The 17,542-nt window shown below is 40.2% G+C and overlaps 1 protein-coding gene across 2 annotated transcripts in view; it reads right to left on the bottom strand.

Moving 5' to 3' along the window:
* The window catches only part of TBCA (tubulin folding cofactor A), a 98,431-nt gene extending 84,357 nt beyond the window's left edge, over positions 1 to 14,074 (bottom strand). Inside the window, exon 1 of one of the 2 annotated variants that reach the window (XM_019929150.3) lies at positions 13,855 to 14,074. In XM_019929150.3, the coding sequence (XP_019784709.1) occupies positions 13,855 to 14,046 (192 nt within the window). In that variant the 5' untranslated portion in view covers positions 14,047 to 14,074. The remainder of the gene's footprint in view (positions 1 to 13,854) is intronic. The other variant, XM_033852955.2, reaches the window with a different exon arrangement.
* Positions 14,075 to 17,542: the final 3,468 nt, after the last annotated feature.

A 17,542-nucleotide genomic window follows, 5' to 3' on the forward strand; every position in this document is an offset into this window, starting at 1 on the left:
ATAGTTTTTAAATTCTAAATTAATCTATATTTTGATAGGTAATACACAATTCAAAATTATAAGAATTTCCTCCCATCCCTGTCCTAGTTATACAGTTTCTCTCCCAGGGACAACCAGCGTGACCAGTTTCCTATGTATCCTTCCAGATATATTTTATGTTACACAAAAATATAAGTGTTGTTAAGTGTGCAGAATACTTTAATATGGTTCATGTATATCTACATATAAAATAGAAGTTTAAAAATATGTGTGGAAATGATAAAGACCAAATTCAGAATAATAATCACTAAGAGGCAAAGAAGAAAAGGAACAAACTCAGAAAGGGGCACTTCAAATGTACCTGTATTGTTTCATTTCAGGTTTATTGTGTTTTCTCTAGATTTTTTTCATACATGAAATAAATTTTGTTCTTCATAAAATAAATGAAAAGGATCAGATTTGAGAAAATAATTAGTTTGGTGTCAGACGGAGTTTGAAACCAGAGCATACTAAGGACGTAAATTCAATACTTTAAATTAGTCTAAAGCTCAAGAGAAAGCTGGAGATTGGGGATTTATATAAAGAGATACTTGCAGTTCTAAGAATAAATATTTAGATATATGCACCCTATATAACAGAGCACAAGTTCCCTAAGGACTGGGCCCAAAACTCTGCCATATTACGTTCCCCTGAAATATCACCTACTGCCCATAATGAGATTTCAATTTACCTATATCCTTACTATTTTTCTTAGCTTTCAAAAATAACATCCTGGTATGGGTGAGCCTATTTATGTAAGTAACTTAACAATAGGCAGTTACACCACACACACAAAGACACACACACACACACACACACACACACACACACACACACACGTCTATTAAATTAGAATCAAAGAGAGACAGTGTTCTGGTTAGTTCTAGGTAAACTACAAAGCCTTATTTATTTTTTTAATTAATTAATTCATTCATTCATTTTTGGCTGCGTTGGGTTTTCCTTGCTGCATGCAGGCTTTCTCTAGCTGCGGCAAGTGGGGGCTACTCTTCATTGTGGTGTACAGGCTTCTCATTGCAATGGCTTCTCTTATTGCAGAGCACGGGCTTTAGGCACGTGAGCTTCAGTAGTTGTGGCACGCGGGCTCAGTAGCTGTGGCTCACGGGCTCTAGAACGCAGGCTCAGTAGCTGTGGAGCAGGGGCTCAGCTGCTCCGCAGCATGTGGGATCTTCCCAGACCAGTGCTCAAACCAGTGTCCCCTGAACTGGCAGGAGGATTCTTAACCACTGCGCCACCAGGGAAGTCCCTCAAAACCATTTTTAGATTGAACTTATTAATAATTAAAAATGTTTCTAGGGCTTCCTCGGTGGCGCAGTGGTTAAGAGTCTGCCTGCCAATGCAGGGGACACGGGTTTGAGTGCTGGTCTGGGAATATCCCACATGCCGCGGAGCAACTGAGCCCCTGCTCCACAGCTACTGAGCCTGCGCTCTAGAGCCCGCGAGCCACAGCTACTGAGCCTGTGTGCCTACAGCCCATGCTCTGCAACAAGGGAAGCCACCGCAATGAGAAGCCTGCGCACCGCAAGGAAGAGTAGCCCCCGGTCACCGCAACTAGAGAAAGCCCGCGTGTGACAACGAAGACCCAATGCAGCCAAAAATAAATTTATAAAAAAGTTTAAAATGTTTCTACAATAGACTAGTTTCCTTTCTAGGTAAGAAAAAAATCCTGCGAAACTGTTAACTTTTAAAGAAATCCCTGATATAAATATATTTTCTTATCTTTCATTTCTCCAATAAAAATACTATCCTGACAAAAGTCTTTGAGGACTGTGATTACTTGCAGCTGTTTTATTGCTCTTTTTTTTTATAAATGTATTTATTTTATTTCATTTCATTTATTTTTGGCTGTGTTGGGTCTTCGTTGCTGTGCACAGGCTTTCTCTAGTTGCAGCAAGCTGGGGCTACTCTTCGTCGTGATGCGCGGGCTTCTCATGTTGCGGTGCACGGGCTCTAGGCATGCGGGCTTCAGTAGTCGCAGCACGTGGGCTCAGTAGTTGTGGCTCGTGGGCTCTAGAACTCAGGCTCAGTAGTTGTGGCTCATGGGCTTAGTTGCTCCATTGCATGTGGGATCTTCCCAGACCAGGGCTCGAACCCATGTCCCCTGCATTGGCAGGCGGATTCTTAACCACTGCGCCGCCAGGGAAGCCCTTTATTGCTCTTCTGAAGTTTAACTGGAGTATTCAGCAACCCCTCTCCTTTCAAAATCTCTCACTTTTAGTGATAAAAGCAAACTTCAATTATAGGAGGGGGAGCAGACTCTTGAGCTGTTCCCCCTCATATAACTGACCTCTTTTCTGGTTTTCTCCATTCCTCAACTCAATTAGCAAATATGTATTAAATGCCTGTTTTGTTATAAGCAATGTATTATACACCATTCCTCTGGTCCCTAAAAAGATGAGAAGAACTGCTTGGCCTTAAGAAAACTTTGTATATCTTACATAGTGCAAAGTCCTTAGAACTTAACGTCCTAGGTTTGAGATGAAAATTACTGTACTAGTAACCTAAGTTGAATTACACTTCAGTAGAATTATAGGTCTTCAAAAGCTTCATAGAGTACAGACATATTTCAGGCAATGGATGCACATTAAAAGCATGTCATTTTAGTACTGTTCAGAAGCTGAGGATCATTTAGTGAAAAAATAGATGCCTACTTGTTTATAGACAAATAAACCCTGAGTTAAAGCATATGTATACACATAAGGCTCCATAAAATATTCCTTTAGCACAGGTGAAAGGATATCAACAACAAAGGGGGAACTCAATAAAAAACAAAATATTAAGAAGGATTTGAAAATAATTATAATCTAGCATTAGCATTGTAGGGATGTCTTCTGACAGTTTTGGTGAATCATTTATAGATTTTAGAATAAGGGCTCTTAAACACTCACTCACTTGACGACTCTTCCCTACGATAAACTTTATGGAAGTGCAGTAAGAGGGAAACTGGCCTTGACACATTGTGTTCTCTACATCTGCGTCTCTATTCTCGCCCTGCAAATAGGTTCATCTGTACCATATGTCTAGATTCCACACATATGCATTAATATACGATATGTTTTTTTTCTTTCTGGCTTACTTCACTCTGTATGACAGACTCTAGGTCCATCCACATCTCTACAAATGACCCAATTTCGTTCCTTTTTATGGCTGAGTAATATTCCACTATATATATGTACCACATCTTCTTTATCCATTCACCTGTCATTGGACATTTATGTTGCTTCCATGTCCTGGCTATTGTAAATAGTGCTGCAATGAACACTGGGGTACATGTGACTTTTTGAATTATGGTTTTCTCAGGTTATATGCTGGGTCATATGGTACTTCTATTTTTAGTTTTTTAAGGAAACACCATTCTGTTCTCCACAGTGGCTGTATCAATTTACATTCCCACCAATAGTGCAAGAGGGTTCCCTTTTCTCCACACCCTCTCCAGCATTTATTGTTTGTAGATTTTTTGATGATGGCCATTATCTCAGCAAGATCTTTTCTGACCCACCTCCTAGAGTAATGAAAATAAAAACAAAAATAAGCAAATGGAACCTAATTAAACTTAAAAGCTTTTGTACAGCAAAGGAAACCATAAACAAGATGAAAAGACAACCCTCAGAATGGGAGAAAATATTTGTAAATGAAGCAACAGACAAAGGATTAATCTCCAAAATATACAAACAGCTCAGGCAGCTCAATATCAAAAAAACAAACAACCCAAATCAAAAAATGGGCAAAAGATACAGTATTTTTTAAGGTGTTAAAAATACAGGGTCACTGATATAAACAGAGATATTTTGCTGGGGCTTCAAAGCAGGGAATCAACATCTCAACAATTTAAAGAAAAATGGGGCTTCCCTGGTGGCGCAGTGGTTGAGAGTCCGCCTGCTGATGCAGGGGACACGGGTTAGTGCCCTGGTCCGGGAAGATCCCACATGCTGCGAGCGGCTGGGCCCGTGAGCCATGGCCGCTGAGCCTGTGCGTCCGGAGCCTGTGCTCTGCAACAGGAGAGGCCACAACAGTGAGAGGCCCGCGTACCAAAAAAAAAAAAAAAAAGACAGCAAGGGACTTCCCTGGTGGTTCAGTGGTTAAGACTCTGCGCTTCCAATGCAGGGTACGTGGGTTCAATCCCTGGTCAGGGAACTAAGATCCCACGTGCCGTGTGGCACGACCAAAAAAAAAAAAAAAGTTTAAATGAAAGCAAGTTCCAGGGTCTCTCTTGGAGAGACTACACTGTTTATACTTCTACAGAATGATTACGATGATAATAATGACAGCAGTTAACATATACTGAACGTACATATCAGGCATTTGGGCTTAGTGCTTTAAATGATTACCTTACAATTCTCTGAACAACAGTACAAGAAAGATAATATCATTAACCCATTTTCCAGCTAAGAAAACTCGGGCTTTTAAAGGTTAAATAACTTGCTCAGGGTCACCTATGTAGTAAGTGGAGCCTGGGATTCCATCTGTTTAACTCCAACTGCAGCAATAACTATACTATTATGCTGTCACATCATAATCGATTCAGTAGCTCCCTACTGCTTCTCAGGTCAAAAATCCTTATAGAGTAAGGCTTCATCCATGCCTTTGTTCACTGGAAGGACTTCTGTCGAGCATTTATTATATGTCAACACCATACCAGGTGCTTCAAAAATAGAGGTTCTGAGTGAGGCTGCTAAATAAGTGATCTTTGGATCAGTCATTGTTATTTTAAAATGAGCTCTATTTGGGCACATTAAACAGAATCACAGTTGGAATTATGTTCTTGTATAATTGTATTATTGGAAATGGAATGTTGGAATAGGAAGACTACACATCTAAGCATTTATATCCTAAATAGTTCTGGACTACTATTTTTTTAAATATCTTTATTGGAATATAACTGCTTTACAATGGTGTGTTAGTTTCTGCTTTATAACAAAGTGAATCAGTTATACATACACATATGTTCCCATATCTCTTCCCTCTTGCATCTCCCTCCTTCCCACCCTCCCTATCCCAACCCTCTAGGTGGTCACAAACCACCTAGCTGATCTCCCTGTGCTATGCGGCTGCTTCCCACTAGCTATCTATTTTACGTTTGGTAGTGTATATATGTTCCTGCCACTCTCTCACTTTGTCACAGCTTACCCTTCCCCCTCCCCATATCCTCAAGTCCATGCTCTAGTAGGTCTGTGTGGACTACTATTTTTAACAAAATTTTCCAACCTGGCTTACTACAAATTTTTAAAATTTTCTATCAAAAAAAAATGCAATGAAAACACAGAACACACCTACATGCACACACAGGTGTCGAAAGATCTTTCATTTCCACATTCAACTTGCAGAATAATACAGGTTGTGCTGGGACAACCATGGTCATGAGTGACCTTAGCTTTCCTCCTTTCCAGCTTAAAGAGACATCTGGTTGCCAGCTGTGTAGCTCCTACAAGTCAATGCTTGCCAAGTAGTTGGCAGAAGGTGGGGAAGAGCTGACCACCTGCAATCCATTTTGACAGTGACTCTGACCATCACTTTGGAGACCTGGATACATTACAGACATTCCAAAAGGAGTTGGCTAAATTTCAAGGTAGGAAGTTGGCCATTTTGGCTGAACTTACTTTAACTCACATCAAAGTGCTATGATGTGGAAGAAGAGAATACACGAAAAGGTACAAAGCTACTAAAGCTTACAAGAATAATTTACAAGGCTATGTCCCTAACCTCTCCCAGACACTGTCCACCATATTTCTATCTATAATTACTTTAAAAAGGGGAAGCGTATATACAACTACAGCTAAACGGGTAAAACTACATCTCCATGTCTATGTAAGTACATGTGTCATTCCTATTTTTCACTTTTATGTCAATATAAAATATATAATCTGCATACATATACATAATGTACGTCACTATAACATGTATTATATATATAAATGTTTGTCACTATAACATATATTATATATATAAATATATATATTTAACTGTGGCGATTTTACTTACCTTTTATTTTTTTTATGCCTGCTGTACAATATATATGTTATATATATCATACACAGTTGTATATTAGAGGTATAGGTGTAAACAAACTTAGGAAGATGCCACAGTTTGGAAAAGGTGCTTGCTTTATTTAAAAAAAAAAAATCAATACAATTTCCCCACAGATCCATGATGTAAAATTCTATAATCAAGCCTTGTAGATTTGTAATTATGGTATGTCAGCTACATTTAAACAAGAGTGTTAAAAGATTGTTAAAGTTAAACTAACACAATTGCAGTGTGAATTGTCCTAGTCTCATTCTAATCTACTGGTGTCACTTTCATTTAATCAGAGGAAAACTATGGGCCAATGTCAGTGCTATTTCCAATGCCCTAACATTCTTTGTTCACATTGGATTTTAAGCCATTACCAATCTAAAATGGTTATAAAAAGATATATTTCAGAAAGCATTTTTAATGAATTAATTCATTCACCAGTGGACATTTTTAGCAGGCTTTATTGAAAATAAGTTGGCTTTAAAGTTATTAAATAACCTTTTATGTTAAATGAATGAAAACATTTTGTTCTTGCAGAAGAATTTCTTGAATTTACCATAAATACAGCTTAAGAAGAGAAAAACCCTTATTTTATAAATCATACTTGGAAACTTATGGTCGACATATGTCATTTAGCTGAAATAACATATCAGCATTTAAAACATCAAGGCTATTTTTTTCTTCTGCTTTAGTGAAAAATAGGGGAAAGACAGTATCTTCAAAAAATGGTATTGAGAAAACTGGACAGCTGCTACTTTCTCATACCATATACAAAAATGAACTCACTATGGATTAAAGACTTGAAAGTAATACCTGAAACCATAAAACTTCTAGAAGAAAAAATAAGCACTACGCTCTTTGACGTCAGTCTTAGCAAGATCTTTTTGGATTTGTCACCTTGGGCAAGGGAAACAAAAACAAACAAATGGAACTAATCAAAGTAAACACCTTTTGCACAACAAAGCAAAACTATCAACAAAATGAAAAGGTCACCTACTCAACAGAAGGTATTTGCAAACATATATCTGATAAGGAGTTAATATCCAAAATACACAAAAAACTCTCATAACTCAAGATCAAAAACACGAACAACCTGATTAAAAAACAGGCAGAGTACCTGAATAGACATTTTTCCAAAGAAGATATACATATGGCCAACAGGCACAGGAAAAGATGCTCAACATCACTCATCATCAGGGAAATGCAAATTAAATCTACAATGAGATATCACCTCACACCTGTCAGAATGGCTAGTAGCAAAAAGAAAACAAATAACAGGGCTTCCCTGGTGGCACAGTGGTTAAGAATCTGCTCCGGGAAGATCCCATGTGCCGCAAAGCAACTAAGCCCATGCGCCACAACTACTGAGCCTGCGCTCTAGAGCCCACGAGCCACAACTACTGAGCCCACGCGCCGCATCTACTGAAGCCGGCACGCTCTAGAGCCTGTGCTCCGCAGCAAGAGGAGCCCGCGCGCCGCAACGAAGAGTAGCCCCCGCTCACCGCAACTAGAGAAAGCCTGCGCATAGCAACGAAGATCCAACACAGCCAAAAATAATAAATATAAATAAATTTTAAAAAAGAAAACAAATAACAAATGTTGGTGAGGATGTGGAGAAAAAGGAACCCTTGTGTACTGCTGGTGGGAATGTAAATTGGTGCAGCCACTATAGGAAACAGTATGGAGATTCCTCAAAAAATTAAAAATAAAGCTACTATACAATCCAGCAATTCTACTCTTGAGTATTTACCCGAAGAAAACTAAAATACTAATTCAAAAAGATATATGCACTCCGATGTTCTCTGCAGCACTTACAACAGCCAAGATAGGGAAGAAACCTAAGTGCCCATGAACAGATGACTAAAGAAAATGTGATTGATATATATATTTATAATTACTTATACATACACACACAATGGAATATTAGCCATAAAGAAGAATGAAATCTTGTCATTTGTGACAACATGGATGGACTTAGAGGGCATTATCCTAAGTGAAATAAATCAGACAGAGAAAAACAAATACTATGTGATTTTACTTATATGTGGGATCTAAAAAACAAATGAACAAACATAACTAGACAGAAACAGAATCATAGAGAGAACAAACAGGTGGTTGCCAAAGGGGAGGCATGTGGGGGAGAAGAGAGAAATAGGTGAGGGAGATTAAGAGGTACAAACTTCCAGTTACAAAATAAATGAGTCACAGGTATGAAAGGTACAGTGTGAATACAGTCAATAATTATGTAACATCTTTGTATGGTGACAGATGGTAACTAGACTTATCATGGTGTTCATTTTGAAATACAGAAATGTCAAATTACTATGTTGTATATCAGGAACTACCACAGCGTTGTAGGTCAATTATACTTCAAAAACAAAAAAAACTCATAGGAAAAAAGATCAGATTTGTGGTTACCAAAGGTGGGGAGTGGGGGAGAAGGGGAATTGGATAAAAATAGTCAAAAAGGTACAAACTTCCAGTTATAAGGTAAATAAGTACTACTAGGTATGTAATGAACAACATGATAAATATAATTAACACTATATGTTACCATGAAAGTTGTAAGAGAGTAAATTCTGAGTTCAGATCACAAGGAAAAAATTTTTTTCTATTTCTTTAATTTTGTATCTATATGAGATGATAAATGTTCACTAAACCTATTGTGGTAATAATTTCATGATGTATATAAGTCAAATCATTATGTTGTACACCTTAAACTTATACAGTTGCTGTATGTCAATTATATCTCAATAAAACTAGAAGAAAAAAAATCAATGCTGTATCTTCTACTTTAGAGAAAAGTATTTTCTAAATCACCAATAATTTAATACAGGAAAAAAAGCTTCTCTGTCGAAACTTCATATTTACAGGATGCATTTAAGTTCTAAGTAAAGTACAACATTCAATTCACAGTTGTACTATCAACAAATAGTCTCCAAATAATCACAGCACACACAAAACAGTGCTATGTTAGCTACTTACGTAAGTACTAATACGAATCACCCTGGTTTGCTTGGGACTTTCCCAACTTTAGCACTGTAGGTTCCATATCCTGGAAACCCTTCTGTCCCAGGTAAACCCAGACAACTAATGTCAGCGAGACATTGGGGGGCGGGAGGTGGGGGAGATTTACAGTTCTGCACTGGAGAAGAAGAAATTTGGAGTCATATCTGGTAACTCCTTGCTAGGGCTGCCAGATTAGCTGTGCCCAGTCACATATAAGTAGGTCTAGCAATCTGGAACATGGATTCAAATCTTTATTTTTATTTTTATTTTTTCACACACACATACACACTTTATTAATTTATTTATTTACATTGAAGTATAGTTGACTTATAGTGTTGTGTTAGTTTCAGGTGCACAGCAAAGTGATTCAGATATACATATACATATATATGTTCTTTTTCAGATTCTTTTCCATTATATGTGATTACAAGATATTGAATATAGCTCCCTGTGCTATACAGTAGGCTCTTGTGTTTATCTATTTTATATATAGTAGTGTGTATATGTTAATCCCAAACTCCTAATATAAGCCCTTAAATTATCAAGGATGAACAAAAAGGAGGCTGTGATTATTTCAATAGAAAACTCGAGTAAATCTGACCTTGCTTAATACTGTCTGGCATTGATCATTCAATTAATCTCAGTAAACTTAGGTCAGGTGGCTATTCCATGCCAGGCACTGAAGACAGCAGTGAACAAGACAGTTTCGTCACTGATGTCACTCCCAGTCTCAAGGGAAGATAAGAAGATAAAGAAAAATATTCCAGTGATGTTGGTGTAATTTGGTAAAGGATATTCAGTCTCATTTGTTAAATATTTGTCAAACATCAAATCTTTAAAAACAGCCTGCAAGACCCAAACCTACCAACTAATACCCATTAACAAGGAGTCACATGTGAACACAGGCTGCTGCTTGAAGAAACTTGTATATTACCCAGCCCCTAGTGCACACATATCTCTAATTCACAGCCAGAATTAGCCCTAGAAAAACAATCCCATTGCAGGGGAGGAGATATTTGACAAGTCCTACGAGTCAGGAACTCAGTACCAAGTCAGACTCATTGCTGTCTAACTCTCACCTTACAAGCCATTCCTAGTAACTGGACTCTCTTGTTTCTAGGGGTCTAACCTCTCTCTTGAAATCTGTTTCAGGAAATCAGATCCTTTGCCTTTGTTCCCATGTGAAATAACAAAGTTTCTCTAGGACTAGAGCACTGTGAGGCTTCTGCCTATTTCCTTAGGGTCTAAAATCACCATTTTGCCAACATGCTGAAATGCGCATCTTCCACTCATTGTTTGATCTCTCAGTTGCCAAATACCACCTTTTATTTATTGCCTGTTTCCATACTCCAGTAATATTCCATCTGCCTGTCCACATTTCTTTCTAAAACCCACTACAGGGAACTTTCAGATCACCTGAAGTATTTTAGCAGATTTGATTAGACGCTAAACTCTAAGAATCTACCCTCCCAAGCACACAGCCTACCCAAACTGAACTCTAGGACTAACACCTAGAATATATTTCTAAATGGTTCTGAACTCCTGGAAAGAAAACTGAAGGAATTCTGGGCTTGAATGACTTTAAATCTCTTTTTCCAAATAAAAGTTGTTACTTCTGAAGATAAATGAGGTGATGGGAAATGAACATCTTGACTAGAAAAAAGGTGCTGAGAACAGAAACTGAATTTTAGACCACTGCTTTAAGAAACCAATGCACAGAATGCCGTTCACAAAACCAAGAACATGTCTGAATCATGAAACTAACTGAGAAGTCTTTGAAACTAAATTTGGAGGAGAAAAAATGCATACCTTTTTATTATAAAAAATGTTTAATATATATAGGTAAGAATATAATGAAGACCCATGACCATTCATCCCCAACAATTATTAACGTGTTGCCACATCTGCCTCATCTATTTTTTTCCTTTGCTGAAGTATAATGTAGAATTTTAAAAAAAACAGGATACTAAGGCAGAAGATGGAAGGAGTCAGAGTAAAATAATTTTCAGGAGAATGTAACAGGAGAATAGGGAACAATATTTATGGATTTAGAGAGTTATCTACCAAGGCAAAATATGAGTAATAAGCAGCTAAAATAGAAATTTTAGGTTTTTTAAAAACCATATCTCATTTCAGTATATATGGGAAAGCTCTACACCAAAATGTCAACAGAAAAGCCATGAAAAAAATGTACAGTAGGCATTTCCATTAATTTATAAGCAATTTGAGATATTATGAAGTAAATTATGAGGGGATTTCATAAAAATGATAAATTTACTTATGTATGAAGAATCAAAATTAGTGTGATAATGCTCTATTATTGAAATAAAATAAAAACAAAACTTTATTTCCAAGCAGTTTCCATAAGTACTTAAAAATTTTTGAAAGCCTGAAAACTTAAATTATTATCTAAATGAGTGTGTCTTCCCACAAATAACAAATGCTGGTGAGGATGTGGAGAAAAGGGAACCCCTGTACACTGTTGGTGGGAATGTAAATTGGTGCAGCCACTATGGGAAACAGCATCGAGGTTCCTCAAAAAACTAAAAATAGAACCACCATATGATCCGGCAATTCCACTCCTAGGTATTTATCTGAAGAAAATGAAAACACTATTTCGAAAAGATACATGCACCCCCATGTTCACAGCAGCATTATTTACAGTAGCAAAGCTATGGAAGCAACCTAAGCGTCAGTCAACTGATGAATGGATAGAGAAGATGTGATATACGTACACACACACACACACACACACACACACACACACACATATACACATGACAGAATACTACTCAGCCATAAAAAAGAATGGAATTCTGCCATTTGCAACAACATGGATGGACCTACAGGGTATTACGCTTAGTGAAGTAAGTCACACAGGGAAAGACAAACACTATATGTTATCACTAATATGTGGAATCTAAAAAATAAAACACACAAATGAATATAACAGATCAGAAACTGACTTACAGATATAGAGAGCAAACTAGTAGTTACCAGTGGGGAGAGGGAAGGGAATGGGGTAGAATAGGGGTAGGGGATTAAGAAGTACAAACTACTACATATAAAATAAATAATCTACAAGAATATATTGTACAGTACAGGGAATATAGCCAATATTTTATAACTTAATGGAGAATAATTAATAAAAATTTTGAATCACTGTTATACACCTGAAACTAATATTGTAAATCAACTATACTCAATAAAAAAGTCATTTCTCATGACTTTCCCTCTAAAGCACTCTTCATTATACCCTGGTACTTCTGCCAAATAGATTTATGAAAATGACATAACCAAAGTAAGTCTAACAAAAGTGAAAACAGAACTTGGGGGTAATAGGGCAAATTATATTTTCAGTTACACATCTCAACTCCCCTTCTATTATCACACGTTTTAAAAAATACTCTTCTGGGGGGCACTGTAGCTTAAAACAAAAGGTTGTAGATCAGAAACCCTAGTGCTTTTCCCTGCTCTGCCACTAACTAGCACAGTGACCCCGGACAAGTTTACTTTTCCTATTTTAACTTCATTAAACCTCAGTTTCTCATCTGTAAAATGGGAATACAAACCATAGTATTAGTTAACATTTACTAGTACTTACCACATACTGTTAAACAGAAGAGCAGGCATTTTTTGGAACAACTGCACGAGGCGGGTACTTACTCCATTTTACAAACCAGGAAACTGAGGCACGGTGCAATGTAATATATTCAAAAATACATAATATATGGCAGAATCAGGACTGGAATCCAAGCAGTCTCACTTCAGAAAAGGCTGTACATTTCACTACTACTCATCCTATCTCCTTACCGCCTTAACAATAATGACAGCTTCTGGAAAGCACAGTGCAATGCTGTGCTAAGCCGCGGAGGCAATATCTTAAAAAGTGAATTTATTCTCCCCTTTGCCTTGTCCTTCCTCTGGTGAAAATATCAACACAGGGAGGAAAGGTGGGCAGAGGAAGAAGCCAGAGAGCTAGGATTAGACATGTTTACTGCCAAATAACCTGCTTCTTCAGAAGGCTGTTCATCTTTTCTCTTGGAATGCCTCATCAAAAAGTTTCATCTTTTGGGGTCTGAACAATAAAGGCCTAATAAGCACTCCAGTGTCTCACAGCAGTGAGAACGACGGCGAATTACAGGACTGGCCTACACAGGATAGTTACTTGAACAGCACCCCACAAGCTCCGGGGCGAGCCTCGGGGAAGCTAGCCGGGGAGTGAGGCCACAGAAGTTTGTCGAGTGTGCTGGAAGTTCACACCGCAGTTCTTCAGACTGCGAGTCCCGCCTGCCATGTTAGATGACAGGGCGCCCGCAAGGTCCCATTTCTAATGAGGGCCGGGCTCGCAGCGACCCCCTAAACTTCACAACGGGCTCGCGCGTCCACGTGAGCGCAGGTAATGGACCGGAAGCGCCCCCCACCAGCCAGGTTCCGCAGGGAGACCCGGGCGGCGCACTCGGAGATACGACCCCAGCCCGCCCCGCCCTCAAGAGTCGGGCCGCCGCCCCTCTGCCTCCCCGACTGCGGGCGCCGGAGGGGTGGGGCCGCCGCGACCTTCACCGCTCCGCGGCTGGGTTTTGGAAGGGGCAGGCGCGGGGAGGGGAGTGCCCCGGTCCGGTGACTTGGGCACCTGCGTGCCCCCTCCGTTCCCGCCTCGTCGCCACCGGCCGCGGCGCCCCAGTTGAGGCCTGGAGTCCGGGGCCCAGCTCGGGCCTGCGCTCCGCCCGGCCTCTCGGGCCGCCAAGGGGCGAGGAAGAGGAGGCGGCGGCAGCTGCGCCGCTCGTGGCTCCTTACCGCTTCACCACGCCGGTTTTGATCTTGATCTGCCTCACGCGAGGATCGGCCATGGTCCCTCGAGCGCCGCGGGAATGAGTGGCGGAGAGCCGGGTAACCGTTGAGGGAGACTAAGCGAAGGAAGCGGGTCTGTAGGCGTAGCCGGCGCTGGCCGGCGCGCATGCGCACACTCCGGCGCGGCGCGGGAGCCATGCTGGCGCTGCCGCCACACCCGCTGGGCGTGGGTCTAGGGTCGCGAGCCAAGGGCGGGTTACCACTCACCCACCTCCACCGAGTTTCCCGCTCGCAGAACCTGGCTTGTCTATCTCAAGTAGCCCTCCTTTTTATTCTTGAACAGCCCTCCTCTTAGTGTGAATACAAGTTACACTTTTCCCGGTCTCCACAGCCCGGGCGTTTGGGGAAACTTGTGTCTCCCCGGATAGACTGGTTTGGCCATGACATTGCTTTGCGAGATTATCCGCTGAAAGGACGGAGTGACCTAAAAATTGAAGATATTTTCGGTGTCATTATCTTATGTCAAATGGGGTAAAATGATGCAGGTTTAAAGAAATAAACTACTGTCATGCACGCAGTTAAGAAAATCCTTACCCTACACCTCAGACCTCTGCAGACAATGTTTGTGGATAAATGCACCTAACAAAAAACACGACTATAGGACTTATCCAAAAATCATTACCTCTAGTAAATCTTAAATATCCAACTTACAAAAATTGTGTGGCATAAAAAAGCTTGGGCTTCGTGGTCAAACAAACCCACTGACCTTTGGTATTAAAGGGGTTTTACCCTTTAATAGCTAACTGACACTAGGCACATAGGACACTTAACCTCGCTGCTGAGGTTTTTGCCTTGTATGCAAAATAGAAATAATGTCCACTTTACAGAGTAGATATGAAGGTTAAAGCTCAACGCCTGACATAATACTCAACAGCTTTTGACTATTTTATATTTTCAAAAAATGTGTCTATTGCATAAAATGAAACAAACCTCCAGTGAGCCCTGGCAACCTCTTCCCGGCGGAGTCCCCCAAGGAACGCAGGGCAGAGCCTCCTTCCTTTTATAGTTTCTTGGTATCATTCTTAAAGGCCTCTCTTTACCCTTCCCTACACTTGATTCACTCCTTCTGGCTTTTGTGACTAGCTCTGGACAGTTCAAGACCCTGACAGTTCAGGAACCTTAGTATAAATCCAAGATCAAAACCCACCTCCTGGAGAAAGTCTACCACGACTGACCCCTGCCCATTTAATGCTCCCTGGATACTTTGGAATCACCCAAAATTAATTTTTATTTTTGGTATATTTCTTTTTTAAAAAAACAAATTTATATAGTTATTGGCTGTGTTGGATCTTCGTTGCTGCATGTGGGCCTTCTCTAGTTGCAGCGAGCAGGGGCTGCTCTCGCGGGCTTCTCATTGCGTTGGCTTCTCTTGTTGAGGAGCACGGGCTCTAGGGCGCGTGGGCTTTAGAAGTTGTGGCACGCAGGCTCAGTAGTTGTGGTGCACGGGCTTAGCTGCTCCGCGGCATGTGGGATCTTCCTAGACCAGGGATCAAACCCGTGTCCCCTGCACTGGCAGGCGGATTCTTAACCACTGAGCCACTAGGGAAGCCCTATTTTTGGTATATTTCTTTTAAAAACTATTGTTTGAGTCCTTCACGAGGGTGTGCTCACTCTCTTCATTGGGTTATAAACATCTTTAGAGGCAAGAATCTTGTCTTCTATAAATCTTCCTCTCCTAACGTCCACCTGTGTTCTGTACACAGCAGGTGTTAAATTCAGTAAATACTGTCATCTGACTGGTTGGCACACTGAAATAAACTTCAGGTGACACAGCAGACCTATGAAATACTGGGGGGTGGCGGGGCGGGGGAGGTCAAAACAAAACAAAACAGAAAAACCAACAGACTCAACACAGCAAAATGCTACAAACAGGAATCCAGTAGATCATTAATATAAAGTTACTGGGCAACCTCTTAAGGCAAAGAAAAAACAGCAGTGAAACCCACACACCAAAAGATTGTGCTGATAGGGCTCTTGCTATTGTCAAGGATCTTCCTTTAGTCAGGCAACAAAAGCCTTGTAACTCTTCATGCTTTCCTTTTTGCCTTGGTTTCCAGAACCTTAGAGCTTAGTTTTGCACTGATTTGCAGGATTTCCCTCAGCCTAGGTTTTTTGATGTAAATACCTAATATCTCCCCAAACCCCCAACTCTACCTCCACCCATTTGCTTTTTTTCTCTTTGTTTTAATGATTTCTATGTGTGAACCAGTAATACATAAATGTAACATACCAGCCAAAAGACCTGTATATTTCGATATTTATACGAATGTCTATCCTACCGTATTCTTAGTTTCCTATTTAGAACCTCCCAGATGACTTATTTATTTATTTATTTTTTATTTTTATTTTTTTCTTTTGGTACGCGGGCCTCTCACTGTTGTGGCCTCTCCCGTTGCGGAGCACAGGCTCCGGACGCGCAGGCTCAGCGGCCATGGCTCACGGGCCCAGCCGCTCCGTGGCATGTGGGATCTTCCCGAACCGGGGCACGACCCCGTGTCCCCTGCATGGGCAGGCGGACTCTCAACCACTGTGCCACCAGGGAAGCCCTGACTTATTTATTTAACAAACACTTTGTATGGGGCTTAATAAGGGATACCACTGTATCCCAGCATGTAGCAATGCCTGGCATATAGTCAGTACTCAATAAATATTTCTTGAATGAATAAATGCTGCTTTAAAACTCTTTTTTTCCACTTAACAATATGTCATGGAGCCTTCTCATTTCAGCAAAAGAGCTACTAAGATAATCTGAAATATCTTATCGCCCCCCGCCTCACACACACACATACCATTTTTCTCTGCGCCTTGCTCCTTTGGGTCTGGACTTTGAGGAGGTAAACCAACAAGAAGTCATTTTTGTTAGTATGGGAGAGGAGGGCTAACCATAGGAGGCCTGCAACATCTAGGCAGGGAGATGCCCTAGGGTATTTGGAATAGAAACTATGTAAGCTGCATTTCTCACTGTTTGACACTCTTCTGTCCTGTTATCCATAAACCGTAATTGAGTTCTGTTTAAGTATTCCAGCCTGGCCTCAGGTGACCTATAGGAATGACTCTGTAGGGGACTCTCTAAGGGATAAGTTTATTAACATTCGAGATTGAGGGTTAAAGAGATCTGAGAGATCCTCAGGACTGGGTGAATCTAGTAGAATGAGAGGAAAGTCTAGCCATCTCATCTGTGAGTGGCAATTCTCCATTGCTAATAATCTTAGATGGTTGAGGTAATATTTTATTAAAGAATGCTGCAGATTCCCTTACAAATACAGGTTGTTTTCCCCACACACTTACAGAGCTATAAATTTAGTCTCACCATCCCTTCATGTCATTCTCTTCCAATTGACTCCAAGCTCCTCAAGATTAGAGACCACATCACATTCATCTTAGTCTCCCCAGCAGGAAGCTTCATGCCTAATGGCAAGTAGATGCACAGTATTTGCTGAGTTAAATAAAAGTCAAATATGGGACTGAGATAGATTTCTAATTTTGATGAAAGCAAGAGACCGGCCATGTTTTTATCAACAGTACTTCTTTGTTTAAGTAATCTCTCCAGGGTGTCTTCTCCAGCTGGCCATCTTGTTTTATGAAATGAAATTACAACATCAGAGCAACTGCACACTAGGCCCCATAGCCCTAA

This window comes from Tursiops truncatus, chromosome 3 (assembly GCF_011762595.2).
Source record: "Tursiops truncatus isolate mTurTru1 chromosome 3, mTurTru1.mat.Y, whole genome shotgun sequence".
Classification (NCBI taxonomy): Eukaryota; Metazoa; Chordata; class Mammalia; order Artiodactyla; family Delphinidae; genus Tursiops; species Tursiops truncatus.